A 27,725-nucleotide genomic window follows, 5' to 3' on the forward strand; every position below is an offset into this window, starting at 1 on the left:
GGGGACGCTGAGCGCAGCAGCAGCCTGAGCAGCGAGTCCGACGGCAGCCCCGGAGGGTGTCGGTGGCTCTGAACTCCCAGCCCCGAGCAGCGCCGCGGGAGCCCAGCCGGGATGATCCGGGGACCGGGACAGTTCGGGTCTGGAGCCGTCAGCACGGGGGAGCCATGCAGGGGGCTTAAGCCCTGGGCCAGCAGGAAGGGGCTCCAAGGTGACACGAGATGCACCCACCCGGGCTGGCGAGGCACGGGCTGACAACCGCAGAGCCGAGACACCGGTCCAGGAGCAGGAGGGGGGACTCGCAGTGCCCAGGGCGCTTCCCCGGGACAGGCCCCCCAGAGCAGCGGGAGGTGACCTGACCCCTGCGCGTCCCCGTGCTCCCGCGCCGTGCCGGGTGGGAGGTGCGGGGCACAGCAGCAGGGAGCAGCAGCCGACCTTCCCCCCGGTGGTTTATAGCCCGGGGACACCCCTCCTGTGGGAGCTGCTGTGGCACCGACACACGCTGCACAGGCTTCACCCCGTCCCAGGCAGGAGCTGCCCCGTCGCACCTCGAAGAGAGCGCGCAGCCGGACAGGGCAGTGTGCTGCGGGCAGGTTAGCTCAGGAGGGGGACCGGCGCCCCAGTCCCTTTGGCACACACAAGCCGTCCCCAGAGACTCGTCTCCTGCTCCGTGCAGCTCAGCCCTCGGGATAACGGAGCAGCCGGGCCCGAGCATGGCCACAGGGGCTGGCGCTCGGCAACCCCACGGCAGGACCCCCCCGGTGCCCCGAGACGCCAGGGACTGACACTCTCCTCCCCATCCCACCTTCCTCACCCCCCACCTCCAGCAAAGAGCCAAGGACCAGAACTACAGCGACGTTTTCTGGGCTTTTAGTTTGAAAAAAGTATTGATTGAAAGTGTACAACAGAACGAGGCGTGGCAGCGGCGCCACGGCCGGATTGTTTCACAAATAAAAACAGGAAGGGCCTTAAATAATCAGGTGCAGATTAAAAAAACCTCCACGGTGAAAAAGTTCTTCCCTCCAAACAGAAATTCACAGGCACAGAAATGGCAACAACCACATGGAGACAATGGGGGGACATCCTCCTCCTAACGCAGGGCTCCGTGCCGGCGGGCTGCGGCGGCTCCCGGGCTGCGGCGGCGGCTCCCTCTTTGGAATGGTTACGGATGAACAGCGTGACATCCCTCGCTAACCCGACCCACCCCCCACCCCGGACACGGACAACCAAGGCCTCTGCTAAGGCTAAAAAAAGGACAAGACTTTGGAGTCTCGAGTTCAGCATGTTTAAGAAACGAGAGTCCGGTGAGCGCACGGCCGAGTCCCCGCGCCAGGCCGGCTACTCCAGCCGCGCCTTCTTGTCACCGCCGTTCTCCTCCGCCGGCGCCGCTGCCGCCGCCTCCAGTTTCCGCTTCCCGCTCTCGGCGGGGGGGTGTGTGTTACGGGGTTTGAAGCTGATGATGATGCAGGTCATGTTGTCGCAGCCGGTGCCGTCCCCTGAGGTGTCCGGAGCCAAACACTGATCCAGCAGCTGCGGAGGGACAGGAGAGGACAGGTCAGGTGAGGTCGGCAGCGCAGACACCACACTGAGGCCGGACCGCCGCGGGCTGGGCCCAAACACAACCAGACAAGGGACACAAACGGCCTCGGTAGCCCTGGTTTTCTGGAAGTGGACAGAAACTCCTCCAGCTGGAGGTCAGAAACACCAGGCAGGGTGCCAGGGGAACTGGGTCCCTCTGCAGAGGTGTCTCTGCTCCCATTGCAGCCAGCGCTGCAGCCCGTGTGCTGCGGACACACGGAGTCCAGAGGAGGGTGACCAAGCTGGGGAAGGGTCTGGAGGGTCTGACCTCCGAGGAACGGCTGAGGGAGCTGGGGGTGTTTAGCCTGGAGAAGAGGAGGCTCAGAGGTGACCTTAGTGCAGTCTACAGCTACCTGAAGGGAGGTTGTAGCGCAGTGGGAGTCGGCCTCTTCTCCTGGGCAACCAGCGCTAGGACAAGAGGACACAGCCTCAAGCTTGGCCAGGGGAGGGTCAGGTTGGCCATTAGGAAGCATTTCTTCTCAGCAAGGGTCATTAGCCATTGGAAGGGGCTGGCCAGGGAGGTGGTGGAGTCCCCATCTGTGGAGGGGTTTAAGAAAAGCCTGGCCATGGCACTTAGTGCCCTGGTCTAGTTGCCATGGTGGTGTCAGGGCAATGGTTGGACTCGATGATCCCAGAGGGCTCTGCCAACCTCATTGATTCTGGGATTCTGTGACAGCCCAAGTGCTGAACAGACCAGTCTGATGGAGAGGGAGGGCAGGGTCAGGCACCGAGCTGGGACGCAGGAACGCTGCGCGCTGAAGGGACGGTGACGCTCTGGACCTTACCTCTTCCACAATGGAGGAGAGAGGCCGCAGGAGCCCATTCTCATCCTTCTGGGTGATCTTGGACTGGATGAAATCCACCACTTCCTGGCTGCTCATCACATTCCTGCCAGGGGAGAGGGGAGAGGTCAGAAGGGCAAGCGAGGGGAGCACTCATGCCCGAGAGCAGATGGAAACCAGGGTGTGTGCAGTGAGGAAGAGGAGGGTTCAGCACTCAGGACTCAACTGTGACGTCCCTCCAGCTGAGGACAACTCCTCAGGGGCCCAGCTCAACTCCCTGAGGCCGGGGCAGGGGGAAAAGGGCTGGTCAGTACCTAGAGCCCTTGGGCCTTCCTGAAGCCCAGCTCCAGAGACGCCCCCGAGGCACAACTGCTCCCTCACTACTCACCAGATCCCGTCACAGGCAATGACCATGAAGTCGTGGTTGTCGTTTATTGTCATCACTTTGATGTCAGGCAAGGCAGAGATCATCTGTTCCTCCGGAGGCAGATTTTTGTTCCGCTTGTAGAAGTGATCGCCTGTGGTGGAGAGGAGGATCAGGCTTTGCCCTGGCTGGGCCCTGGCAGTGCTGCTGCCCCGGACGGGGAGAAACGCTGCCCGGCCGGAGGGCAGCCCTGGTGGGGTGGGAGCCAGCGCTGTGGGCACAGCAGAGAAACCTGCCACGTGTCCAGGGCATCAGCTTTGGCGAGCCCAAACACTGACACAGAGCTGCCTTTGCCAGTCCAGCCTCTCTTTGCCCCAAACCAAGCAGCACTTGCCCAGTTCCTGGGGCAGCACCAGGCCAGCAGCACACAGCACCTGACAACGCTGGCTGAGACCCTGCAGCAGCACTCACGAGGAGCCATCCCGTGTCCTGGGGCAGGAGTGCAGCTCACCCCAGCGCCAGCTTGGCTGTCCTGCCACTAGAGGCCCGTTTTCCAGCAGCTCGGGCTGTCCAGGGCCAGATGTTCCAGCGCAAGCCCACGTCACGCTGCTGGGCTCAGGCCTTCCCAAAGCCCCAGCAGCCAAAGCTCCCTGGAGCACGCTGATGCGCAGCTCTGACTAGCAGGCTGATGGGGAGTTACATCCTAGGAAGGGACTTGCAGGGCCCCCGCACAAGGGCAGGTGGAAATGCCTGTGTCTCCCTAAACAGACTCCTGGTTTCCATCCTAAATGTGTTTTTCTCTCTTTCCCCTACGAGAACCATTTCAGTGGTTTTGGTCTTTCTGCACAGGTACGCTCCACTCACACCCTCACCTGCTGACACCTCCTCCCCTTCTCTATGCATTTCCCAGTATACTCTCAGTGTTACTCACTACCCTTAACGCCTCCCAGCTTCCCATCTGCTCTGACTGCAGCCATCGACTGGGCCAGGACCTTGCCTGGCTGCTAACAGACATGCCCGGTGTCTCCTGGGCCATTAATTGCTCCAAGAACGCTCGTAAGAGACCCAAAGATGAGTCCAAAGAGCAGTGAGGGGCTGCCTAAAGCCCTGCAGCAAGGGGGATGGAGTCTGTGCAGTTCAAAGGCAAGGCTGGCTCAGGAACAAATGAGCTCCAACTGGTACAAAGTCAGGTCCCCAGGAAGCAACATACCAACCAAGGCCCTTCAGCAGCCTCCTAACAGGAGAAAATCCTGTTCCAAAGTCAACAGTCTGTTTTTGAGATGGTTTATATGAGGTGGTTTCTGACAACCCAGCTCTTGGCACAAGCTTGGAGGCTTCACACACTCGGCCCTGTGCTGGAGCTGGTAGCTGCCAGGTGTTGCTTTCCACTGGTGCCTGCCAGTTTCATGGCCATTGTCTCTAATTAGACTGAAATCTCACCACATGACAAACTGAACAGGTTCTACTCATCAGCCAGTTAAAAACTGTTCCTTAAACTCAGCAAGTGCTGGAAGCACAGATGTGATGAGCCCAGCACTCGCCCCGTCCCGCTCACCGATCGCCCTGGAGAGGTTGAGGCCACCATTCACTCGCCCATCCATGGTGACCTTGCCGCCAGCGTTCTTTATCCTGGCCAGCTCCACCTCGTCCTCCGGCTTGTGGTCGTAGGACATGTCGACAGCTTTGCCACCTTCCGACACCACGCAGCGGGAGTCCCCGGCGTTGGCCACGATCAGCTGCTTGCCCCGGATAAGCGCCACCACAGCGGTCGTCCCGCTGTCAGAGCCGGGCTGCAAGAAACAAAGGGGTTTGCTGAGCTCCTTCCTCTTGCTCCGTATCAGGTCAATAGGGGAACCAGCCCCAGGCACCTCAGGCCCAGCAGTGTCCCAGACCCCGAGCTGTCTCACCGCTGCTTCCCACAGCACGCACAGAACGATGGAGAAAAGCCCGAGGGAAGCGTGAAACAGCAGGAGGGTGTTCACCGAGGGGCAGGGTCAAGCAACACCTCTGCTCCAGCCTCGCAAAGCATCAGTGCCTCAGGGTTCCCCACCGTTCAGCACGTCCTCAGCAGCTGCTGCTGCCCCTCCACACCAACCCCTCCGCGGGTTCGGAGCACGGCAAACCCAGCGGCGGGGTCAGCCCCTTCCCACCTCAGCCTGCTGCCCAGATCCGTGCCCTGTCCCTCGGCCCTCTGCATGCAGCCAGGCTGCCAGCAGCTGTGCCCAGCCCCAGGAGAACACACGGGGGGTTTTATCCCCACCTAATGGCAGTAGCTCCTTGCTGAGCCCCCCCCGTGCCCTCGGCCCCACACTGTGCTGCAGAACACAAGAACAGGGTGTGCACCTCCTCTTTCCCCTCCATGCCTGGTAACAACATTTCCTCCTCTTCATCCTCATCCTCCTCTGCTTCTTCAGTGTCATCTTCATCATCTTCATTCTCTGCCTCCTCACTACTGTAACCATCCTCATCTTCACTGCACTCCTACAAGAAACGAGAGATACCACCAGGAGTCACACAGGACACCGCAGTGCCCTCCCCAGACAGCCGGTCCCTCCGCCCTGGGGACAGATGAGGTCGCCCCAGGAGGATGAGATGACCTGGTACGTTTGCCCCACGCCTGATGTCTACGATCAGAGCATCCAGTGTCAGCTCCCACAGTGAATGGAGGGATGGTGCATGCAGCAAGACCGAGGGCTATCCGCTACGGCCGCTGCGCAGATGAGGGGATGTTTCCTTCGGGGTTATCTACACAATCCCCGACACTCCCATGAGATGGTCTCAACGTATCAGCCTGAAAAACCTACTCCTAGGACACACCTAGGACGAGCCAGAGGCTCGGAGCTCAAGTACCACAGTAAGCAACGCATTCTGCCCAGCCAGAAGGCCACTCTGCCCCAGTGCTGTTTCCTACCTCACTGTCTTCCTCCTCTTCCTCAACCTCATCTGACTCATCCTCACTGTCCTCAAAAAATTTGGATTTGGTTGTGCGCTGGGGCTTCCCCGTGGAGGAGCAGGAGGGCCCGGCCTCCCCAGTAGAAGAGGTGACGGCCTCGTCACCTTTGCCTAGTTCAGGCTTCTGCAGAGCAGGGCTGTTGCCTCCAGCGCTGGCTTTGTCTGAGGTGGAGGAAATACCCGTGATTTCTTCATCTGGCTTCCCGTTCTTCCTCTCCGCGTGGTCGGTAAGCTCCCCTGGGTCAGCCTCTCCGTTCATATTTGACTCCCCATCGTGCTGCTTGCCTGTCCCCTCCGCAGCGCTCTCCCCAGCTGGAGCTAAAGACTTGCTTTTGAGGCTCTTGGTGCAGTTTTGTCCGTAACGGGTGAGGAGCTCCTCAATGGTCATTGTGGCTTCCTCATGCAGAAGAGCAGCTTCCTCATTATCCACTAGAAATGGAAAGGGGGAGGGGGGTGAGGACAAAGAGGGTCAGAAAGCAGGACACGTCACCACGGCAGCAGCTGTGCAGCGCACACTGGGTGCAGCCAGGCCTGCGCCGTGCCACGGCTCCCAGGAGCACGACAATGGCAGGGGAATGGCTACCATCCGCAGCCCATGGGCCACCCTGCGCCCCTGGGCTGTCTGTCTGACTCTAGGCAGCACAGAGCTGTTAAATCAGCTGTGAGGGTGGAGGGTAAAGAGCCTCATCTCTCCCGAGCTCGTCTGCAGCTGTGGGGGAAGCAGCCAGACCACGTCTGTGTGTAGATTAATTAATTAATGCTGCAACCTGGAACAGGAAGGTTCTGTTGCAGTAGTTGCTCCGTGGGCCTCAGGCACCACAGGGCCCCACCAGCTGTGACCTGGACACTTGCAGACAGAAGAGCTTTAGGTGGTGAATGCAGCATCTCCCAAGCGGGACACTGGGCAGAAAACAGGATGCCTTTCCCTAAACTATGAGCCAGTGACCACCGTTTCCCCTATCTCCTTGGTTATCATTTTCTTCACTAATTAATGCCAAAAGGAAAAGAAACACCCATATCCCAAATACTCCTGAAAGTACAGGACAAAGAAGAAAAACCCAACCAACAAACCACTTTATCCCTGTCTGATGGACAGTGAGGGCCAACAAACTGAGCGTTTTCAGACCAACAGCCAGTGTTCTCGGTGACAGTGCTGCTTCACATCTGCTCCAGGCCAGTCACACGGCATTCAGCCGAGAGCAGCAGAGGGTTCTGCCCTGGGATTCACCTTCCAGCTGGCTTCATGGTCTGGCAACTACTTGCTGGTGGAAGAGCACACTTGCCTCTTTGTGAGAAAAAGAATTGCTGAGGAGACCAGAACCTCCTGCGGTCCTGCCTGCAGCTGGTGTCTGCCACCAGCCCAGCAGCGCTGAGCACTGGACGTCACCCTGTGTCACTGCACAACTGAGGGGTGGCACTTCGACTCCAGCTGAAATTTAACTGAGAAACTTGGACAGAAAACCTTCTGCTAAAGGAGACCTGGCCCAGCTGCTCTCACCCCCTGGCCTGGAGCTGCAGTCTTGGCTATTCCGTGGCATCTAACTTACCATCATCTTCATCAGCAACTTTCTCCTTCTCATCTTCATCATCCTGGGGTCGCCCAGCCATCTGAGACAGCTCCTTAATCACCTCCTCAGTGGTGAGCTTGGCATCTATGGCTAAGAAAGCATCTTCCAGGGCCTACGTAAGAACAGACATGAGAGTGTGCACACTTTCACCTTCCTCACAGGATGCCCGTGTGTCACGCTGTGCAACTGAGTCTCTTCCAGAACACACACCGTAAAGAACGGCTGAGGCTGGCAGGGACCTCTGCGGTCCCTCAGATCCAGCCCCCTGCTCCAGCAGGGACACCCAGAGCCGCTGCCCAGGACCGTGTCCAGACGGCTTCTGAACAGCTCCAAGGATGGAGACCCCATCACCTCCCTGGGCAACCTGTGCCTGTGTCACCCTCACACTGAGAAGTGTTTCCCGGTGTCCAGAGGGACCCTCCCATGGCCCAGTTCATGCCCATTGCCTCTGGCCCTGGCACTGGGCACCGCCGGGCACAGCCTGGCTCAGTCCCCCGGGCACCCTCCCTGCGGGCGCTCACCGACACGGATCCCCCCCCGAGCCCTCCCTGCTCCGGGCTGAGCAGCCCCAGCTCCCGCAGCCCCTCCCCACAGCACAGACGCTCCAGCCCTTCAGCGTCTCGGTGGCCCCTCGCTGGGCTCTCCCCAGTCTGCCCATGTCCCTCCTGTACTGGGGAGCCCGGCACCGGACCCAGCACCCCAGGGGTGGCCGCACAGCGCCGAGCAGAGGGGAAGGATCCCCTCCCTCCACCTGCCAACGCTCCCGGGGCAGCCCAGGACGCCATCCGGCACCTCTGCGGCTAGGGCGCGTTGCTGGTTCGTGGTCACCTCGGTGTCCCCCGGGGCCTTTTCTGCCCAGCTCCTTCCCAGCTGGGTGGCCCCCAGCACATACTGGTGCTACGGGGCTGTTCCTCCCAGGGGCAGGACTTTGCGCTCCCCCTCGCTGAACCTCACGAGGTTCCTGCCAGCCCGTTCCTCCAGCCTGCCCCATCCTCCAGACCATTAATGAACATGTTAAAACAGGACTGGACCCAGTATTGACCTCTGGGGCACACTGGTCATTACTGGCCTGCAACCAGACTCTGTCCACCCCTGGGCCCGGCCACGCAGCCCGTTGTCATGCACCTCCCTGCCTGCTCCCCCAGCCCACACTGCAGGAGGATCTCAAGGGACACTGAGGCACCAGCCTTGCCGGAGCCCTCAGTGGCCTGGGGACAGGGCAGCACTCAGAGCCACCGTGGGGACGGCTCGGCACGCAGGCTCCTCTGCTCGGCAGACCGGCTCACTGCAGCCAGCAACGCACAAAACCTGGGTGTTTCAGCCCAGAGCAAGAGCCACACACTGGCCCAGGTTTGCTCTGCAGGCTGTCCTCCGTCTGGATGTAAATGGAAGTCCTGGCAGGACTGCCCTCCCCTCACCCCACTGCCACAGAGCCCAGCACCAGCCACGGGACACCCGGCGCCAGACCAGCACTGGTACTGGGACGTACAGCAGAGAGATGCTTGGTGGGAGCAACACGAACTAACCTCCCACCTCTGGCAAAAGCTCCCCCTGCCCCCAAAGAACAACCACCGAAACCACTCAAAGAACCAGCCCCACCTTTGACAGGAACGAGTCTGAAAAATTAAAAAAGAAAAAGAAAGCAAGCTGGAAAATAGAATATTTATCTTTGAAAATACACTCAACACCTGGTGTGCCCTCCTAGACAAGGCAGGGCAATCACAATGGAAGACGGGGCAGAGAGAGCTTGAGGGACAGGGCCCTGCACAGAAGCACCAGGTACCTACACAAGGGTGCAGACCTGCTTGTTTCAGGGCAGAGCTGGGCTCTTACCTTTTGCAGCTTGCCTTCCTTGTAGGCCTTCTGGTCTTTGATTATCTCAGGAAGATACTTGGCACAGTACAGGGCAACTTCTTCTCCTGAAAGAGAGCAGAAATCACGTAAAGAGGCTGGTCCTCCCAGAAGCAAAACACACTCTTGAGCAGCCGAATCCCTGAGGCAAAGCTTGGGACAGAACCGAGAGCCAACCCAGGCACAGCGATGGGCTGGTGGGGCCGCCCCCACACCCCGCAGCAGGCGGCACCTCCAGCACAGCGGGACCTGCTGGTGACCCCAGCAAGTCCTCACCCATCGCGTTTGGCCAACGCTACAAGCTCCCCGAAAGGCAGCTGGGGCCCGTTGTGGCACTTAAGCCCGTCCTACCCAGGGAGCTCTGTTTTAGAATCATAGACTGGTTGGGGTTGGAAGGGACCTTAAAGCCCATCCAGTCCCACCCCCCTGCCACGGGCAGGGACACCTTCCACCAGACCAGGTTGCTCCCAGCCCCATCCAACCTGCCCTTGAACACTGCCAGGGAGGGGGCAGCCACAGCTGCTCTGGCCAACCTGGGCCAGGCTCTCACCACCCTCACAGCAAAGAATTTCTTCCTCAGATCTCATCTCAATCTCCCCTCTTTCAGTTTAAAACCGTTCCCCCTCGTCCTGTCACTCCATGCCCCTCTAAAAAGCCCCTCTCCCGCTTTCCTGTAGCCCCTTCAGGCACTGGAAGGTGCTAGAAGGTCTCCCCGGAGCCTTCTCTTCTCCAGGCTGAACAGCCCCAGCTCTCTCAGCCTGTCTCCAGAGCAGAGGGGCTCCAGCCCCCTGAGCATCTCCGTGGCCTCCTCTGGACTTGCTCCAACAGCTCCGTGTCCTTCTTCTGTTGGGCCCCAGAGCTGGACGCAGCACTGCAGGGGGGTCTCCCGAGAGCGGGGCAGAGGGGCAGAATCCCCCCCCTCGACTCTCCATCTCCCCGCTAGCACAGCCCCGCTGCCCCCGTTCCTCCAGCCGAACAGAGGCTGTGCAGGTGGCCGGGCACCAGGAGAAGTCACGCACGCAAGAGCAGAGCTCTGTGAAGGGAAGGGCAGCGGGGAAGCGAGGGGAGGAACGGGAAGGGTGGGAAGTGGCTGGCCATGGGCTGAGCAAAGGGAGAGGCGGAGGGAGCGCAGCGGGGAGCGAAAAGGTGGCGAGATTTGAGGGAAAGAAAGAAACAGCAGACAAGGGACTTTTCAAACGTGCCAGCAGAGAAGGGATCAAGTGGCCATTGACAGAGAACAGAAACCTTGCAAAACGGCGGCTGTTAACACAGCGCGGCACAAAGCTCAGCGCTGCGGCTCCAGACAACAAAGAGCCCGAGCTCCGTCCTGACCACGCTCTCGAAAACGGAGAGGGGGAGGAAAACACAAAAGGGAGATCACAGAAATATGAGTGGTGTAAGAGAGAAATAGGAGTGACCCCAGCACGGTAGTGAGAGCTTGAAGAGGGACACCAAGGTGAGCTGGCAATCGCAGAAGGGTGGCAGAGAATTGAGACTCTGGCACTTTGCTTAAAAAGTTAAACTCTCAAGACAGCACACGCTGACTGGAGTAAAGAGCTGCCAACGACCAGCCGTGAGATGAAACCCAACAAAGAATCACATGGGAAGATGCGTTCACGTGCAGCCTTGAAGGGCTGGCGCCAGATGATACCGGAACGCTTTTATCAGAGAGCCAAAACAAAACAAAATTTCTATGAGAAAATTCCAGACGGAGGGAGCGGTGAGTAACGACATCCACGGGTCTTTCAGCTCACTTGATCTCCTCCGGTTTCTCTTCCAACCCGCAGTCGTTCCTGCCTGCCCCACCTGGACCAGCGTGACGGTGCTGACATCTCTGCCTCATCCCGACGCTCTCCGGGGCGCTGAACTGCATCATCCAGAGCGTGTGAAGGGTCTGGAGGGTCTGACCTCCGAGAAACGGCTGAGGGAGCTGGGGGTGTTTAGCCTGGAGAAGAGGAGGCTCAGAGGTGACCTTAGTGCAGTCTACAACTACCTGAAGGGAGGTTGTAGCGCAGTGGGAGTCGGCCTCTTCTCCCAGGCAACCAGCGCTAGGACAAGAGGACACAGCCTCAAGCTTGGCCAGGGGAGGGTCAGGTTGGACATTAGGAAGCATTTCTTCTCAGCAAGGGTCATTAGCCACTGGAAGGGGCTGCCCAGGGAGGTGGTGGAGTCACCATCTCTGGAGGGGTTTAAGAAAAGCCTGGACATGGCACTTAGTGCCCTGGTCTAGTTGCCATGGTGGTGTCAGGGCGATGGTTGGCCTCGATGATCCCAGAGGGCTCTGCCAACCTCACTGATTCTGTGTGACAGAGACGCAGGTGGGTCACTGGCACACGAGCCGTGCTGTGCCCTGCAGCTCTGCAGAGGCTTCCCTGATGGCCTTACCCACACGCTGCACAGGAACGGGGTGGGGAAAAGCCTGCACCACTTGTACAGGTAACTGCTCCGGCAGGAAAGCTCTGGCCACAGCTACCTGCTGGGATCAGAAAGGGAGCAGAGAGCGAGCGAAGGGCACCCCTTCCCTGCTCTGCGGGGTCTGCCATGAGGCAGCAGCTCTGTGCAATCCATGCTACGGGAAGCAGCTGCCAGATCTAATAATACCAGCGTGGACACCTGATCACCCACCAGATGGAAACGATGACCCAACGTTGCAATCTTTCTGCCACAGCCAGGGACAAGGGATTTTCTTCGCAGCAACAAGTAGCTTGATGTGAGAAAGCCACGACAGCTCTGCAGCCTTGGCCGCAGGACGTCCCCCGTGAGTGAGTCCTCCGGCTGCAGAAGATGATCCATCAGAACGAGTCCTCAGATCTATCAGGCGTGTGTCCCCTTCGTGCTCAGGGGGCAGCTCTTGGCCCAGCACGCAGAGCTCAGGCCCAGCCACTTGCACAGCAGCCCTGGTGAGATCTCAGGGGTTCTGGAAGCTGAGTCAGTAACTCAAAGCACATTGCTGCCCCAGTGGCCAGAGACACCCAACTGGCTCAAGGAATTATCTTCTACATGCAGACAGAGGTGCAACCAGCGTTATTACCCGGTGGACGCTCATGGCCCCTTTCAGTTCATTAGTAACATACTCCTGGATTTGGTCACACTCATGCCAAAACCAGCCCACCCAACACGTTTCATAAGGTTTTGTCTTCATTAAACATCGAGCATCCTCCCTCTGAAAACTGGGGCCCAGGCTGGGGGTGAGGGCACCAGCAGCAGGGCTGACGAGCCAGCTAATTACGAAAGCCGATTTAGACACGTCAGTGCTGCTCGGTGCTCTTCATCAAGGTCCTTCCCTGCCAGTTCCACTTGGGATCAAAGGATTCAGCCCTGTGACACCCTGAGCCCACGGCATGGAGTTGGGGAGGAGAACAAAGAGACACCAGTTGCAATCAAGTAACAGTGACTCCTGGGACAGACCACAAAGTTCAGAACAAGAGACTTCCCCCCTCCTCTCACAGCCTCCTGCTGCTTTTCGCTGATGGTGCCTCACCTGCTACAGCGTGGTCTCAAAATTAGCATCTCCCTCACTTCTGCAGTTCGTGGGTCACACACACAAACCCACCCTCTTACTATGGCTGTACAGAGAAGCAACAGACAACAGAACCACGGAACGGTTTGGGTTGGAAGGGACCTTCAAAGACAGTCTAGTCCAACCCCCTGCCGTGGGCAGGGACACCTTTCCCTAGACCTGGTGGCTCAGAACCCCTGAACCTGAACACTTCACCAGGATAAAAGACTCCCCAAACCACTCATGCTCACCTGGGCATCAGAAGTGACTAAAAGCCTCAAAATCATGTCAGCCACGAATGACGTGCTCAGGGCTGTACAGCTTCCTAAGCAGACCTACAGCAAATGGTCCTGTTGCCCTCACCCGTAACGAGCATTTCAGACCTTGGGAAGAGCTCTCTGCAGCACAGAACTGACCTGCACAGCAGTAAAACGGAATGAATTTTCCAAAGATGCAAACACCCAAAACCCAAACAATCTTTTCAAGCAAGAGAAGGTCGAGCGCACGAGTACAAGACAGCACAGCGAGGTGTGAGGAACTGCCACACAGGCTCTTCCCCTCGCCAAGGTGGGCAGGACCATCTCCCCAGAGGGAAGAAGGAAGTCTGTCGCTTTTACCTTCCAGACAAGGCTCTACACACTCCAGGGCACGCTCTAAACTGCAATAGGGGTCCTGGTGCTGACCGCTTTAGGACAGCAGGGAAAAGAAAACGTCACCAAATGCAACTTCCACTTCTTCACACTTCCCCGAGAAGCGGGACAGAGAAGCAGAGGCAGAAGAGCAGGCCCTGGTACCCATGGGCGTGGAGTGCCTTCAGCTGCTGGGGACTTCAGACGCCTTCAGGGGCTGTTAGAGAACACAGTGACTCACATACAACCATCACACACAACCAACAGTGACTCCAGGATCACATCTTCCACGCCTCCAGTGTGAAACCCACTGTAAAACTCTCCGTCTCCATGAATCATTTTATTGACGTTTTCTAGAGGAGCAACATCCAGCCAGGTAACGCCAAAGCCTCAGCTGCATTTCCTGCTTAATGAGACACAGATGCAGGAGCAGGAAGGTCTTCAAGAGGCTGCAGTAAAATACATAACGTGTAGTGCTGGATTCAGTGAAAAAGGAAACGTCTGGAGGATTCTCCAGGGCGCGTGCTGTTGTATTCCTACAAGATCATGAAGAGAGACCACTTGTTTGTGAGGGCACGTGGAGCTTTCGGGGTGTCTGAAAGACCACGCAGAAAGGTGAGAGCCTGCACGGGGAAGTTCAGTCTCAGAGGCACTCCTGCACGGCTGGATGCCCCTGCCAAAGTCTACATCTGATCCAGTTTTAGAAGCAGGAGTCACATTCAGATGAAGTATGGAACAGAGCCAATTTATGTCGGCATTTCAGGCGAGGCTGGCTCCGGAGCACCTACGGCCCAGCTGGAATCCCACGGCAGCAGGGTTTCTGTCTCCAGGAGCACAGGCTTGAACACAACATGCGCAGACAAGAGCAGGCAGCGGCCTCAGGGCAGAAACCTAGGTGAGAAGAGGCCTCCAGAGATACATGTTCCTAGATCAAATCTTCTTCAGTGCATTACATGCACAAACCCATCCTATCCCGTCTTCACACAGCCGAAAGCAGATCGCACTCCAAGATTTGATCTGCATTTAGACGCACACACCCCATGTGAATACAAAATAAAGCAGGCTTAGAGTCACATAACAAATAAACTAGCTAACACCAAATATCACAGAATCCCTACGGACTGGAATGCTGTGCCAAACCAGGAAAATAAAAATCTTAAGACCAGAGTATTAACTCCCTCCCTGAGACAATGAGAGGGAGGCAGAATGCTAAGGCAGATCAGAAAGCAAGATGACCAAGAACAGGGCAAGAGACCCATTGCTCTGCATACAAGCCCCAAAAAATCACACCAGGGCTTGCTGTATTCAACCTAAACACCCTGGTGGGAGCAAAAAGAAAACCTCACTATGATAACGTCAACCTCTGAAAAGGGGGAGCTCTGTGTAAATGAAGGCACTTATTAAAAGGAAATGAAAAGAAACAGCTAAAAGGATAAAGCACGTGTAGATAGCAACAGAGACTGAGCAGAAACACCGTCCTGGAGGTGCAGAGCACCTGTACGTCATCCTCCTCCGAGATCTGGGGGCAGCGAGGCCAGGGCAAGGAAAAAGGAAACTGGGGAAGGCAAAAAACCAGCAGCATCTTAGAAAAGCTAAATTCATTCTTTGCACTAGCAGGTAATAAAGCTTAGAGCAGCTCCCAGCCTCAAACCTTCTTTCACATGGGACAGGCCTAAGGAATTGTTTCAAACTAAAGAGCTAATGCAAAAAAATCACACAGAAGTCAGGATGGGCAAAAGTTGTTCTTCAGAGTCAGGTTCAACTGTACCCGTATCCTTCCTGATAAGGCTTGTCTAGGAAGAGCTGTAGAGATTTGATCACTGGAAATCTAAAATACAAGTTAGAACCCATGCCAGTGCTTTGCCATCTGATTAATGCCTTTCCCTAACGTCTGTCTTGAATCTTTCCCATTGTATTTAAAAAACCAAACACATTACTTCATGTCCTACACTAATGAGAACGTCATAAGAGTGTCCACAGTCTTTCTAAAACCCAGCACATGAAATAGACCTTCCAGTTATCTGAGAAACGAACACACTGATCTGAAAGAATCACAGAATCAGTCAGGTTGGCAGAGCCCTCTGGGCTCATCGAGTCCAACCATGGCCCTGACACCACCATGGCAACTAGACCAGGGCACTAAGTGCCATGGCCAGGCTTTTCTTAAACCCCTCCACAGATGGGGACTCCACCACCTCCCTGGGCAGCCCCTTCCAATGGCTAATGACCCTTGCTGAGAAGAAATGCTTCCTCATGTCCAACCTGAACCTCCCCTGGCCAAGCTTGAGGCTGTGTCCTCTTGTCCTAGTGCTGGTTGCCTGGGAGAAGAGGCCGACTCCCACTGCGCTACAACCTCCCTTCAGGTAGTTGTAGACTGCAATAAGGTCACCTCTGAGCCTCCTCTTCTCCAGGCTAAACACCCCCAGCTCCCTCAGCCGTTCTTCATAGGTCAGACCCTCCAGACCCTTCACCAGCTTGGTCGCCCTCCTCTGGACTCGCTCTATTCAAGAAGAATAGAGCAGTTTGATATTATTCATTCTTGACCAGTTTTTGCCAGATGCTACTTATCTCCATACCTGCTGGATGCTTACAAACAGTTTCTGAATTTCCTCAAGAAATAACACTAACTTGGATACTTGCTAAATCCCGAGATCCTTTTTCCTTTGTCCTTCTCTGCCCTTCAGTACCACCCCATCATCCCGACGTTCTCAAAGACAATCTTCAGGATATCAGCAGTTGCTCCACCCAGGTGTCTGCACACTCTAAGATGAAGTTCAGAAGGAAAATAATTTCAAAACGTTCAATCTAACTGCTTCAGACTGAGATGATGTCTTCTGAAGAGCTACTAGTCAGCCACCTACTCAGGCTGACCTTTGTAATAAGGACTACCGCAAAAAAAAGGTCTTAAACTCTTATTGACAAATTGGCAGAATTAGAAAACTCAGTTCCAAAGGAAAGCGAGAAATGACGAGCTGCAGCACGTGACCTTCCACTTGAATCTGCTTCATGATCAGAGAAATGAAAGGCACACACATCATACCAAAAAATACCTTAGAAAGCCTCCATGAGCGGTGGGAAGTGGGATCACAATGCTCCAGACCAGCGTATCTGGGATGTGAACACCAACAGGAATTGTAACAGAGAGAACTAGCAGATACATGGACACCTCTGGTGGGACGGGCAGGGGTTAAATACACAGCACAGAATGTCACAAACTGGCCAACGTTGTCTTGAAGAGTCAACGCGCAGGAGGGAACGGGCAGTTTAGCTGACCTACTCCATACAGATTTTCCAAAAGCTTGTAAATAAATCACCAGATGTTTTACACGCTGTGCTGCCATGGGAAAGAAGTGAGGGTTGATGGAAGCAGAGAGTTTTCAAAATGGAGGGTGGCCACTGAGAGAGTTCCTTGAAGACTTTTGTTCAACATCTACATCAATCACCTGGACAAGAGGTCAGTAAGAAGTGATGGATCATGTAGGATGGTCAAAACTAAAATAAGTTGCGAAATTTAACAGCAGGATCTTGCACTTTTATGTGACGTTGGCAGATGAAACTCCTCACTGACAAGGACAAGAACATGAAAAAAAGAGCAGACAACCAACCTGCACACGCACATTGGATGGACTCAAACCCATCTACTACCACTTAAAAAGATCTGGAAGAAACTGAAGACAGAGTTCTAAAAATGTCACCTTACAGTTTATTTGCACCAAACCAGCTAACGTGTTGTTAGGAACTGTTGGGAAAGGAACTGAGAGCAAAGCAGAACACACTTATGTCACAATAAATTCACGGTGTATCCGTAACCCGAAAGCTACAGGCAGCTCCAGTCAGCCTGACTGAGAGCACGTCACAGAGCCAGACCACGTCCAACAAGAGGACAAACATAACCAGAGCTGTGGTACAACACAACGCTTGGGATCCGTGGTGATGTCCAGCACCAGCAGCCTGATGAGTTCCACGGCCCAGGCATTTCACCACCCACGCTAAAAGTCACTAGAATGACCCACGGTGCAAGCGTGGCATCAGCCAGTGCTCCCAGGGTGTCTGGGCACAGCTCAGTGCCCAGCAGGAGCCAGGGACCAACAGCCAGCTCGGGCGCAGCCACACCGCGCTGAACGCTCAGAGCTTAACAGCAGCAGCGTGGCCAGGCTGTGCCAGCCGACCTCGGGGCCAGCAAACGGGTGCTGCTGCTGCTCAACGGCACAGGTTCAGCTGCACGGCCTGTGTTGGGAATATCACAGCGAAATTATCTGATGGCAGGTTTAGATCAAAGTATTTTCTCAAATAATGAAGCTCTATACACAACATCCTACGCAAGTGGTCACCAAACATATAAACCTGGTTTAAAATGCAACCAAACTCATGAAGAGTGCACTGAGAAGGCTCAAGCATGTCTGTAAGATCAAATGGCTGCAGCCTCCAGCTCAGGGAGCCCTTACGTGGGGAATGGAGGCTGGGAAGGCACGTCAGGGAATGGACCTGCCTCTTCTGCGTTTGGGCAACCAGCACTGGCCACCACCGCAACACACTGACTAGAGCCAGACCTTCGGTCCAGCCTCATGTAGCTTTTCTGACCGCCCCTCTTCTGCGACTATCCTGTCTAGCTTGTTGTCCTGATTGCGCTGGGATGAAATCACAGAATCCATTTGCTGTTCCATCTTGCCATGGTGGGCAGGTTCCCACAGCGATCGAGGCCATCAGCAGTTCCGAGTTAGCCAGGTGCTAAAGCCAGGAGGAGCGAAAGCCAGGGCAGCTGACCCACAGGTGTGTTCTACACCATAAACACCACGTTCACTATAAATTAACAAGTTTGCTGGGGGTGGCTGGGGCTCTTTGCTCTCTTCTCTCTCTCTCCTCAGCGGCTGCCATCCCTGGAGGGTCTTGCCATCACTATATGGGCTAAGTATAACTTTGTATTTTTTGCATTAGCATTAGTATTGATATTGGTTTTCTTATTTTATTAAATCTGTCTCAGTTTCAACCCACGAGTCTCTCTCCTTTTCCCAATTCCCTTTCTCAGCTGGGGAGGGGTCACTGGGTGATAGAGCAACTGGTTATTGTTTAGTCCTGGGTGCAGGGTAAACAGAGACCCTTACCCGCCACGAAAATAGCCGTTCTGCAAAGCTTTAGAAGATGGAACACAAATCTCATTTCCATGTTGTATCAACCCATGACCTTCTTTCTAGAAACCCTAAGAAATTTTCAGAACCTTAGTCAACAATATCTATCAAAGAAAATGCTTCCCAAGAAGGAGCAGGACTTCTGATGATAGATGCTGGCCCCAGCAGCCACTGAGCAGCCTCGAAGAGCCACACTGAAGGACCCCGGAGAGAAGAGCGGATGCAGTTACCTCCGTGTCCATCGTAGACCGAGAACATGGCTGTCTCGCTGTCCAGCTCGGGTATGCAGTTGTGTGCGTCCTGAAAGAGAGAACAAAATCTGGAATGACACGGATTGCAGCAGACCCCCGCCCAGAAGTGGGAGAAAGGAGCAGGGAGGCTGTGGGCACTGACACAGGGATTCCCAAACCTGGAGGCAGCACAGCAAGAACAGCAATCCAGCCTCCTCCCGTGTTCTCAGCGGTTACCTGGCGAGCACCCGTCTTCAGGGAGGGGGCACGGATCTGTAACGTCATGGTGCTCTCTGTGCCAGAGCAGTAACTCAGCCTTGTCACCACGCGACTGACCTGGAAGCCCTTCAGATCCTCGGTACGACCACTCTAGACACGGCCAAGCTCAAGCCAGAATCAAACCCCTCTGCTCACGGTACCTGTAAGGCCCGTGTCACTGTAGCGGCTCAGGGTCGCTGACGGAGCCTGGCCGTTCCCACAGACGCTCTCCACCCCAGCTCTTGCCAGACAAGAGCCACGCAGACAGAAAAGCTGCTCCGATGCACTGACGAAGGCAGGAGGTCAAATATGGAGCCTCCTGACCCCATGGCTTCAACCAGCCGTAGGCTTTGCCTTTGCGTGTCCTGGTGGATACGGTCACAGCCGGCAGCAGGTGTCTGTGCAAGGGCCCGAGGACAGGCAGCCTCCAGGACACGGGACCACCCCCTCCAGCGAGAACAAACTGGGCTGGAAAACCTCCCCTGGGGACGCAGGCTCCTTCCTGCGCTTGTTGCCACGGGGGATGCTCCAGGAAGGCCCCGCTGGCCCCAGGCACGGCTACCTGACAGGCGAGGCAGCCAGCCTGGCTTCTCTCTACTGTCTTCTACGCAGCGAAGCAAAGGACAAGCAACCAGGCAGCTAACAGTGCAAACCCAAAGCACAGCCCCAGGTATCGCTCCCTGAGACATACACCTTGGTGCTGGCAACTGCCCAGCGACCCCGAGAACCTCCGGGGGGGAAGGTGTGTCCACCTAGGACTGGTGGATGGACTGGATCTCTCTTAAGCCTCCCCTCTGCCCCACTCATCCCCTGACATTCCAGCTCTCACCTACCCCCTCACAGCCTGACCGCACCCCACGTGCCTTTGTTCAAGAACAATCGTGATACTTTAAACAACGTGATCTGGTCCCTTTGCTGTGGCTCATCACCTCGAAGTTAAATGTGCCACAGCTGCCCCAAACCCTGTGCTTACCCCAAGCCAGCTGGCTCAAAGATTTGGATGTGTCCATATTGCCACAACCCAACATTTCCACACACACACGGAGCTACGCTTGCTGCACAGCCAGGCAACTGTTGGGCTCTTCTGCTTTTTTATTGTAGGACTCCTTGGATAAGAGCTCGAAACCCTCTGGAGTCGCACAACCTTACGAGAACTCCATCCCCTGCAGCTTCTATCAAGTGCTAAGGAAAACAGAAAAAGAGGTTCTGGGTTTATGCAGCACTTAGCGCAGTGAAACTCCTCACGCTGATGAAAACAGCGTCTGAAGAGGCCAGTTACAATCCTGGGTCATAATGAGAAAAAGACTTGAATTATAACGTAGGAGGTTTAACCAGAGCTCACTGGAGACAGCGAATGAAAGTGAGGATAAGCAAAGAGGCAGCGTGTTCCTGCTCACCGTTCAGAGCACTGACAGAAGCTGGTGAGCCAGCAAAGCCACAACAGAGTAACCGGGATACGTCCTGGGTGAGCAAACAGCAGCTTCATTAGAGCAAGTAATGCAAATGCTGCTGGGGAGGGAACTGCTCCATCTGCAGAGCACCCACCGCAGCTCGCCCTGACCCCGGCCCACGGCGGGCAGCACAAGGGCTGACAATCTCCATATTTTGAAGCAACTTCTTGCATTTTTTGAAGCAAGGACTTTTTTTCTGAGCCCAGGAGTGAAATGAAGCTGCACACGGGGGTTGTTGGTGTCTCATCTTGGAGGTACGGTCAGAACAGCACCAGAGAGCTCAGAGAGGGCCCATCCAACTACCTCCAAAGCGCCTCCTGCACCTTTCACCGCACCCCAGAGCACTCCTCTGTGCCACAAAGCCATCTGCAGCTTCTTCTCTTATTTGCTCATAGTAGACAACACAATTTTTTTTGTGTCCTTATCCTTTGGGTCCCTCATCTGCTCAAAATATTACCTTGTTCACAAAGCAACCTCTCTGGACTAAGAAGGGCTTTTTATCATAGTATATCTTCAGAGCCCTGCGTCCCTACCTCACTTAGGGGCTCCCAGAACGTTCAGTTAAAGGCCACCAACAACTCCTTCACACAGATCTCTGCCACCCCAGGCTGCCTGTGCCCTACCACCTGTGCACACTCTGACTGGCTTCACCAACACAACCCGTAACTAAAACCTTAAGTGTAAACATTCGCTCAGAACTTTCCCCAAGCCTTAGAGAAGAGTGAAAGTACGATTAAACATGAAGAAAAAGAAAAACCACAAGATGACACAGAAGAACACGTAGCACTGGCATGCAAGAAAATGCAACAGAACTCAAATCCTGCTCAGCTGCCTGTGAAACAACACACGTTTCTCTCCTATCACAGACTCAGAATTTGCAGCAGGTTCAGCTTGTAACACAAGCGCTCCTGCCACCTTCTCTTGTGATAACACACCCAAAGCGTGTCTGCATCGGTGTCCTCAGTGTTGCTTCCGCCAACAGAGAGATAAGCCCAAGGTGTTGGCTAGTGCAGAAAACACAGCTGCGAGCTCTGCGCCTCACCCAGTTTCCATAAAGCTCAGCAGCAGCACGAACAGCTTCAAATCAGTGACGACATGAGCCAACGTCCCACCTGTGGGAGGGCTACTTTGGCCCACCAGCGTTATGAATGGGGCAGCTCTCTGCTCTCCCCCATCCAGGCCCGTCTCCTTCAAACACCTCCAGCCTCTGTGCACCAAGGATGCCGGACGCCGCCTGCGCTCAGCCTCTTACCCGAGCTAATCGCCTTGCAGAGATTACACCGGGCATCACCTCCGTGTGCCAGGCGTGTCTCTGGGCCACCGTGTCACCCCTGCAGAGGTCACCAGGATGGACCAGCTGAGACGCCACCAGTCACAGTCACCGAAGCACACACATACTCTTAAGAGCACAAGCACCAGCTCCTGCCTCTTCTACCCCACAGCTTCACAAAGATGCACACAGAAAGGAGGAAGCACCTGGGCGCTGTTTTTGAGACACTGCCGCTGAAATCAGCAGCAGTGAAGCATCTGAGAGTGCAGCTCATGAAACCGTATCCACAACAGATCAATCCCCCAGAGTCTGAACGGGGCACCCTCTCCAAACCAGCCAAGGGCTACAAACACGGAGGCTGCTCCACTGTGTTAAGAGAAGATGAACCCTGAGGGGGGCTGCAGGGACCAATATTAATCCTCACCTAATTTAGCCCGTTTGCTGGCTGCCTGGAAGGGAGGATAAACCAGCACATCAACGGTGCTCACAGAGGGTGTTAAATTCAAAGAACGAGTAACTGCCGGCAAGGCAGAGTCGTCGTCCCAGCAGCTCAACACCGCCCTTATGCAAGGAGCTTTACAAAGTAGTTCCACCAGACTCCCCCGGCGGGAGGAGCGTGGGCGCACACCTGGCTCCTGCAGCCAGATATTTATCTTGTGGTAATTCATTTGCCCCGCAACGAGCCTGGCTGACGGGACGGTAAAGCCAAGACTGGCTACGGGAGACCGGGAGCAGCACTGGGGACTCCTCCAATGAATGTGCCTAGAACAGAATAAGAACAGGGAGAGAGGGAGCAGAGAGAGAGACCGACACTTCGCTTCTGCCTGGGCAGAAAAGCAGGGATCTCGCCTGAGGATTCTCCGTTTGCTTTCGTCCAGCGCCGCGTCCCCAGCACCACGCTGCCCTTTCCGCCCCTTCCCAACCCAAGTCTCCCGGTTCCCCGCCCGGGTTTCTCGGGCTGTACGTGCCAGGAGTGCCCCCACGAAGCGGCGCGGCTCCCCGGCAGGTCACGGCGGGCGCCGGGACACGCGACGGCCTACGGGCCCTCCGGCCAGGCCAGGGCAGCGCCGGGAGAGGCGGCCCCTCCCCGCTCCGGCGGCACCGCGGCCTGGGCAGGGAGGGCCCGCCCGGCCCCCCGCGCTGCAGGCCCCCGCGGCGGGGCCGGGGGAGAGGGCAGCCCCGCCGCCAGGCTCGCAGCCGAAGCCCCCCCGGTGCCCCGCTCACCTCCATGGAGACGCGCCAGCCCTGCATGGCGCTGAAGCCGAAGTGGAGCGGGCGCGGCCCGAGCCCGGCGCCGTCCCCCGAGCTCTTCACCGTGTTGGGCTGCGACAGGTAGGCGCCCATGGCGCCGCGGCGGCCTCGGCCGGCGGGCCCGGCCCCGGCGCGGCGGCCCCGAGGGGGGGGAGCGGAGCGGTGCGCACCGGGCGGCACCGGGGGCGCGAGGCAGCGAAAGCGCGGAGCACCCGCCCGCCAGCCGCCACCGGAAGTCGCGCGGCCGGAAGCGCGGGCTATAGAGTCGCGGCGGGGGGGGACGGCGCTCAACCCGCGCGGCCGCGGCAGAGGGGCCGGAAGCGCCTACCATAGAGGCGAGCGGCGGCTAGCGCGGCGCAGGGCCAGGAGAGCGCCCTGCTCGGCGGCCTCCGGCCCGCCGCTCCCCCCCGACCGGTGCGCGGGGGCACGGGCCCGGCCCGGGAGTGCCCGCCACGGCCGCGGGCTGTCCCGCGGCTCCCTCCTCCCGGTGCCGCGGCCTCCCCCGGGCCGGCCCGGCCACACTGCGGGGGCTGCGGCGGCCCTTCGGGGACCCGCTCGCTCTGCCGCCCCGGGGGCGCGGAGGCCGCCCCAGGCAGCCACGCTTCGCGCGCGCTCATCCTATGGCGGGGAGGGAGAACGGGGGACTCGGGACCGGCGGAACCACCGCCTGTGCGCGGCGTGGGGCGGCGCACCCTCACGGCGGTTGCGCGGTGCCGCCTGCCCGGGGCGGACACACCCCCCGAATGAGGGGCCCAGCGCAGCCCCACCGCCTTATATAAACTCAGCCCCGCCCCCCGGCCAATCAGCGGAGGCTGGCAGTCCCGCTTCCGGGCTCTCATTGGCTACCGCGCGGTGCTATGTGGCCCCGCCCCGCCCCACGGCCCTTCACGTAGCGAGCGCGCGGGCGCCCCCCTATGGCGTTACGTGCCGCGGAGCCCCGCCCCCCCGGCCAATTCGCGGCGGCTGACGGCACGCTCCCGGGCGCTGATTGGCTGTCGGGCGAGAGGCCCCGCCCCGGACGGCGCGTTACGCAGCGCGGCGGTTGGTGGCGGCGGCCCGGCGGCGGAGCGGCAGCGCGCCTGGGGACCGGGAGGTGCCGGGCGGGCCCGGTGAGTGCGTGGCCCCCACTCCCCCCCGTCCCTGCGCTGCCCTCCGCCCCGGGCCGGAACCGGCTCGGGCGGGCGCCGCCACTAGGCCCGGGGCGCGGCCCTGGCTGACAGGCCCGGCGGGTGCGGCCCGGTCCGGCCCGGCCCGGCGGGCCTGGCCTGGCCTAGCCTGGCTGGGCCTCGCAGCCGCCCCGCCTCGCCTCGCCTGACGGCCCACGCCTCTGGCCCGCAGGTTGTGCGAGCGCAGCATGTCGGAGGGCGAGTCCAAGCAGGTGCCGAGCGGCGGCTCCGACTCAAAGCCGGAGTCTGCGTCGTCCGGCCCGGGAATGACCTCGGTGTCTGCGCCGGTGACTTCCGCGGCGCCCCCGGAGGAGGAGGAGGAGGAGGAGAGCGAGGACGAGTCCGAGATCCTCGAGGAGTCGCCGTGCGGCCGCTGGCAGAAGCGGCGAGAGGAGGTCGGTGCCGGGGCGGGGGCCGGGGTGCGCGGGGGAGCCCTGGCCGAGCCGGGCGGGGCGCGGGGCCCGGGCGGGCTCTTGGCCTGCCCCGCCGTCGCCCTCCTTCCGCCTGCCCCTGGGCCAGCCCGGGCCCGGTGGCGAGGAGCCGCCACGCTGCCGGGGGGCGGGGAGGTGGATGGCCCTTCGAGCTGCGGGGCCGCCCTCTCTCGGGCTCGGGGCCACCGAGGCCGGAGCGCGGCCTGCGCTCCTCCCTGCGCGGTTGTCGTGCCGCAGGCCGTGCCGTGCGGGGGGTGTCCGGGCCCGCTGTTGCCGCTGTGTTGAGCAGGGAGTGTCTCCAGCGCTCCTATGTGCGTCTTGTTTCACAGATCTTTTGCTCTGGGGATAATTAAGAGCAAGGACTGGATAGCCCGTGGTGTTCGCAGGGGAGTGTGAGGTGAACAGCACCTGCGCGGGGGCAGACAGTTACCCAGTGTCAGCTGCTTTTGAGTTATGCCTTGGGTTTGGTTTGCTTTGAAGTCTCCAGTTAGGATAAAGCGTAGCCAGTTCGTGCAGACTTGCTTCTTGGCTTCTCCAATCCACATCCGCTCCGCGGTGCGTGTGTCAGAGTTCTGCTGGAGGAAGACACAGGTAGATTAGATCTCCTTGTTTGGGACCTCTCCCTTTTTCCACGCTGTGCTGTGCTCTGTTTATCTTGTCGGGGGCTGTCTCCACAGACTGGTTTCTGCTTTATGTTGGCTCGGTGAAACCTGCTCTGGCTGAGCAAGCTGCGTAGCTGTGGTAGTTGCTGAAAGGCAGCAAATATTAACTCCAGTGCTGCGGCACGAGTGCTGATGTAGCTTTTCTCAGCCAAGCCAGGGCTGAGCATAGAGCTTTGTCTGCTTTATCCCTTACTGTAGGCACAGGGGAGCTCCTATTCTGGCGGTGGGGAAAGAGTCGCTTATTCTGATGGAAATTTGGAGGTCAGAGTAAGGTCAAGGATCCCCCCAGCCCCTGCAGTCCCTTACCTTTGCTTGCTTGAAAGCTGTCTTGGTTTTGATACCATAAGCCAAATCCTGGCGTGGTGTGGTGAGAAGGAGCCTTTTCTGGTGAAGCTGTGCGGTCTGGGTTGCAGGGGGGACGGTGTCTGTACGAAGCTTTAATTCTCTCCTCCCCAATATATTCCTTACGATAACCTGAAGTGCTTTTTGCTGTGACCTGTGCTGAATTGGCACATGTTGGGGGACAAAGCTGATGTTTGGTTTGTGTCATCTTTTTTATATGTTTTATTTAACACCGATCAGATAAATTTCTTTCCAGGCTTTTCTGTACTCTCCTACATAAATGTAAGATTGGTTGGCTCTGGTATTTTCTTTGGATTTCAGTTTCCCCATCTGCAGACAAATTAAGGCCCAAATATAAGAAGTTCCTTAAAATTTTGGCATGGCTGAGTTAGTCTTCCAGCTCAAGAACGAGAGTGGCTGGTTGGTTTGCAGGCAGATGTACGGGCCTCGTTCCACCTTGCAGGTGGAGGAATGACGGGTGAAGGCCATGAAACAAATTGTTGAGTGACCTGGGGTAAACCCGGGGCCTCTGGTTCTTGAGTCTTCATCCGTCCAGCTCGTGCTGCCTCCCCGCAGGAGGTGCTGATTCAGTGCTGGCTGATACCCCGCGTGGGTCTTGTCTTGTGTGTATGAAAAACATGGTGATCATGGAGTTATGTTCTGTTTTGCCTCGTAATTTTGCGTGTAAATTTGTGGCTTGATTAGCCCCAAGCTTGTGGAGCGACACCGTACTGTCTCCAGCTTTTGGGCTGCTCTGTTCCCTGGAGTAAACTCTCCCACTGCAGATGTTCTGCTGTGAGATTTATTTTGGGGTAACAGCCCGACTTTCTGAGCACCCTCGTGGACAGAGCACGGTGCCTCTGGCGCCAGCGGTGTCCTGCGAAGGGCCGTTACCGTGGCAGAGGTGCTGCTCCGTGGAGAAGCGTTAGTTACTCCGTGGAGAAGGGCTGTGCTGCCCCCGTCCCCCGGTGCTGCCATCCCGGTTCTTTATCTCAGCAGCACCTTTGGCTGCTGAATCGGGCAGCGCCTCGGGAGCACCATAACGGGACCGTCCGGGGAGAAAACAGCCCGCGCGGCCGCAGAGCGGGGTTGGACGCGCTGCGTCGGCCGGTGCTCCCCGGTGGGAGCGGGGTCACCTCGCTTGGAAACGGATTTATCGCTTTTGGTGGCTCCGGCCTCGGTGTACCGGACTGCCGAGGGCAGAGGGGACGCACGGGCCGTGCGGAGCGGGGCCGCGGGGCCTGGAGCGGGCTGGCTGCGGGCGCTCGGGCTGCTGACCGGCACGTGTGGGCAGCGTGCGCCGCCCGCCGGGGCCCCCGGTACGAAACGGTCGCGGGGTGGCGGACGGGCCCGCTGCTCCCCCGCCGCCGTGTCCGAGGCGCGCAGCAGCGTGTCTCCGCCCGGGCTGGCACCGGCACCGGGACCGGCACCGCGGGCGGGGCGGGGCGGGGCGGGTCCCCGAAGGACGGCTGCTCCAGCCAATGGCAGGGCGCGGGGAGCGTTACATCACCAGCGCCAGCTCCCATAGGCTGCTCGCCGCCCTGGCCCCGCCCAGCGGCGCCCGGGCCTACCGGGGCCGGGCCTACCGGAGCGCCGCCGCCGCCGCGTGCGGGGCCCCCGCCGCTCGCCCCGCCTCTGCCGTCCTGCCCCGCAGCCCTTGCCCCGGCCCGGTTCTCCCGCACCCGGGGCTGGCCGGGGGCGCGGGGTCCGTGTGCGGGGCAGGCCCGGGCAGCCCGGGAGGGGTTAGCGGGACCCGGGCTAAACTGTATCGGCTGATACAACTTCAAGTGTGTTGGTTCACAAGGGGACAATAGCGCCGGGCCCGAGTGCGAACCGGGAGAGCAGCGGCTGGAGAGCGGCCCCGCAGAGAGGGGCCTGGGGGCAGCAGGGCCCTGGCAGCCCCGAGGGCAAACCCCATCGTGGGGGCACCAAACCCAGCCCCAGCAGCCGGGCAGAGGGGATGGTCCCGCTGTGCTGGGCGCTGGTGCGGCCTCCCCTGGAGCACCGTGTGTGGGGCCGGGCCCCACCGTTTGGGAAGGGTGTTCAGGGCCCCGAGGAGGGTGACAGAGCTGGGGAAGGGCTGGGGGCCCGGCCGGTGAGGAGCGGCTGAGGGCGCCGGGTTGGTCTGGCTGGGGAAGGAGGAGGCTGAGGGGCGACCTCGTGGCTGGCTGCAGCTCCCCGAGGAGGGGACGTGGGGAGGGAGGTGCTGATCCCTTCTCCAGGGATCCAGGGACGGGACGCCTGGCGATGGCTCAGAGCTGCATCGAGGAGGTGCAGACTGGACACGAGGAAGCCTTTCTTTACCAAGAGGGTGGTCA

General features: G+C 58.2%; 2 protein-coding genes across 3 annotated transcripts in view; one reads left to right on the plus strand and one right to left on the minus strand.

Moving 5' to 3' along the window:
• Positions 1 to 851: 851 nt before the first annotated feature.
• On the minus strand, positions 852 to 23,048 carry PPM1G (protein phosphatase, Mg2+/Mn2+ dependent 1G). 2 transcript variants are annotated; one of them, XM_068425395.1, is made up of 10 exons: positions 22,780 to 23,048; positions 18,577 to 18,646; positions 9,075 to 9,160; positions 7,221 to 7,353; positions 5,633 to 6,102; positions 5,065 to 5,202; positions 4,277 to 4,511; positions 2,746 to 2,875; positions 2,361 to 2,463; positions 852 to 1,527 (listed from the first exon to the last, which is right to left on the minus strand). In XM_068425395.1, exons 1-10 carry the CDS (start codon positions 22,897 to 22,899, stop codon positions 1,336 to 1,338), a joined length of 1,677 nt encoding a protein of 558 aa, XP_068281496.1. In that variant the 5' UTR covers positions 22,900 to 23,048; the 3' UTR covers positions 852 to 1,335. The 2 variants fall into 2 exon arrangements, with proteins under 2 accessions (XP_068281496.1, XP_068281504.1); XM_068425403.1 differs by lacking the exon at positions 22,780 to 23,048 and adding an exon at positions 18,756 to 20,079.
• A 786-nt stretch (positions 23,049 to 23,834) lies between these two features.
• Positions 23,835 to 27,725, plus strand: part of NRBP1 (nuclear receptor binding protein 1) — a 35,119-nt gene continuing 31,228 nt past the window's right edge. Inside the window, exons 1-2 of the mRNA XM_068408216.1 lie at positions 23,835 to 23,915; positions 24,145 to 24,367. Coding sequence (XP_068264317.1) covers positions 24,161 to 24,367 — 207 coding nt within the window. The 5' untranslated portion in view covers positions 23,835 to 23,915; positions 24,145 to 24,160. The remainder of the gene's footprint in view (positions 23,916 to 24,144; positions 24,368 to 27,725) is intronic.

The sequence above is a fragment of the Nyctibius grandis genome, chromosome 1 (genome assembly GCF_013368605.1).
Source record: "Nyctibius grandis isolate bNycGra1 chromosome 1, bNycGra1.pri, whole genome shotgun sequence".
Classification (NCBI taxonomy): Eukaryota; Metazoa; Chordata; class Aves; order Nyctibiiformes; family Nyctibiidae; genus Nyctibius; species Nyctibius grandis.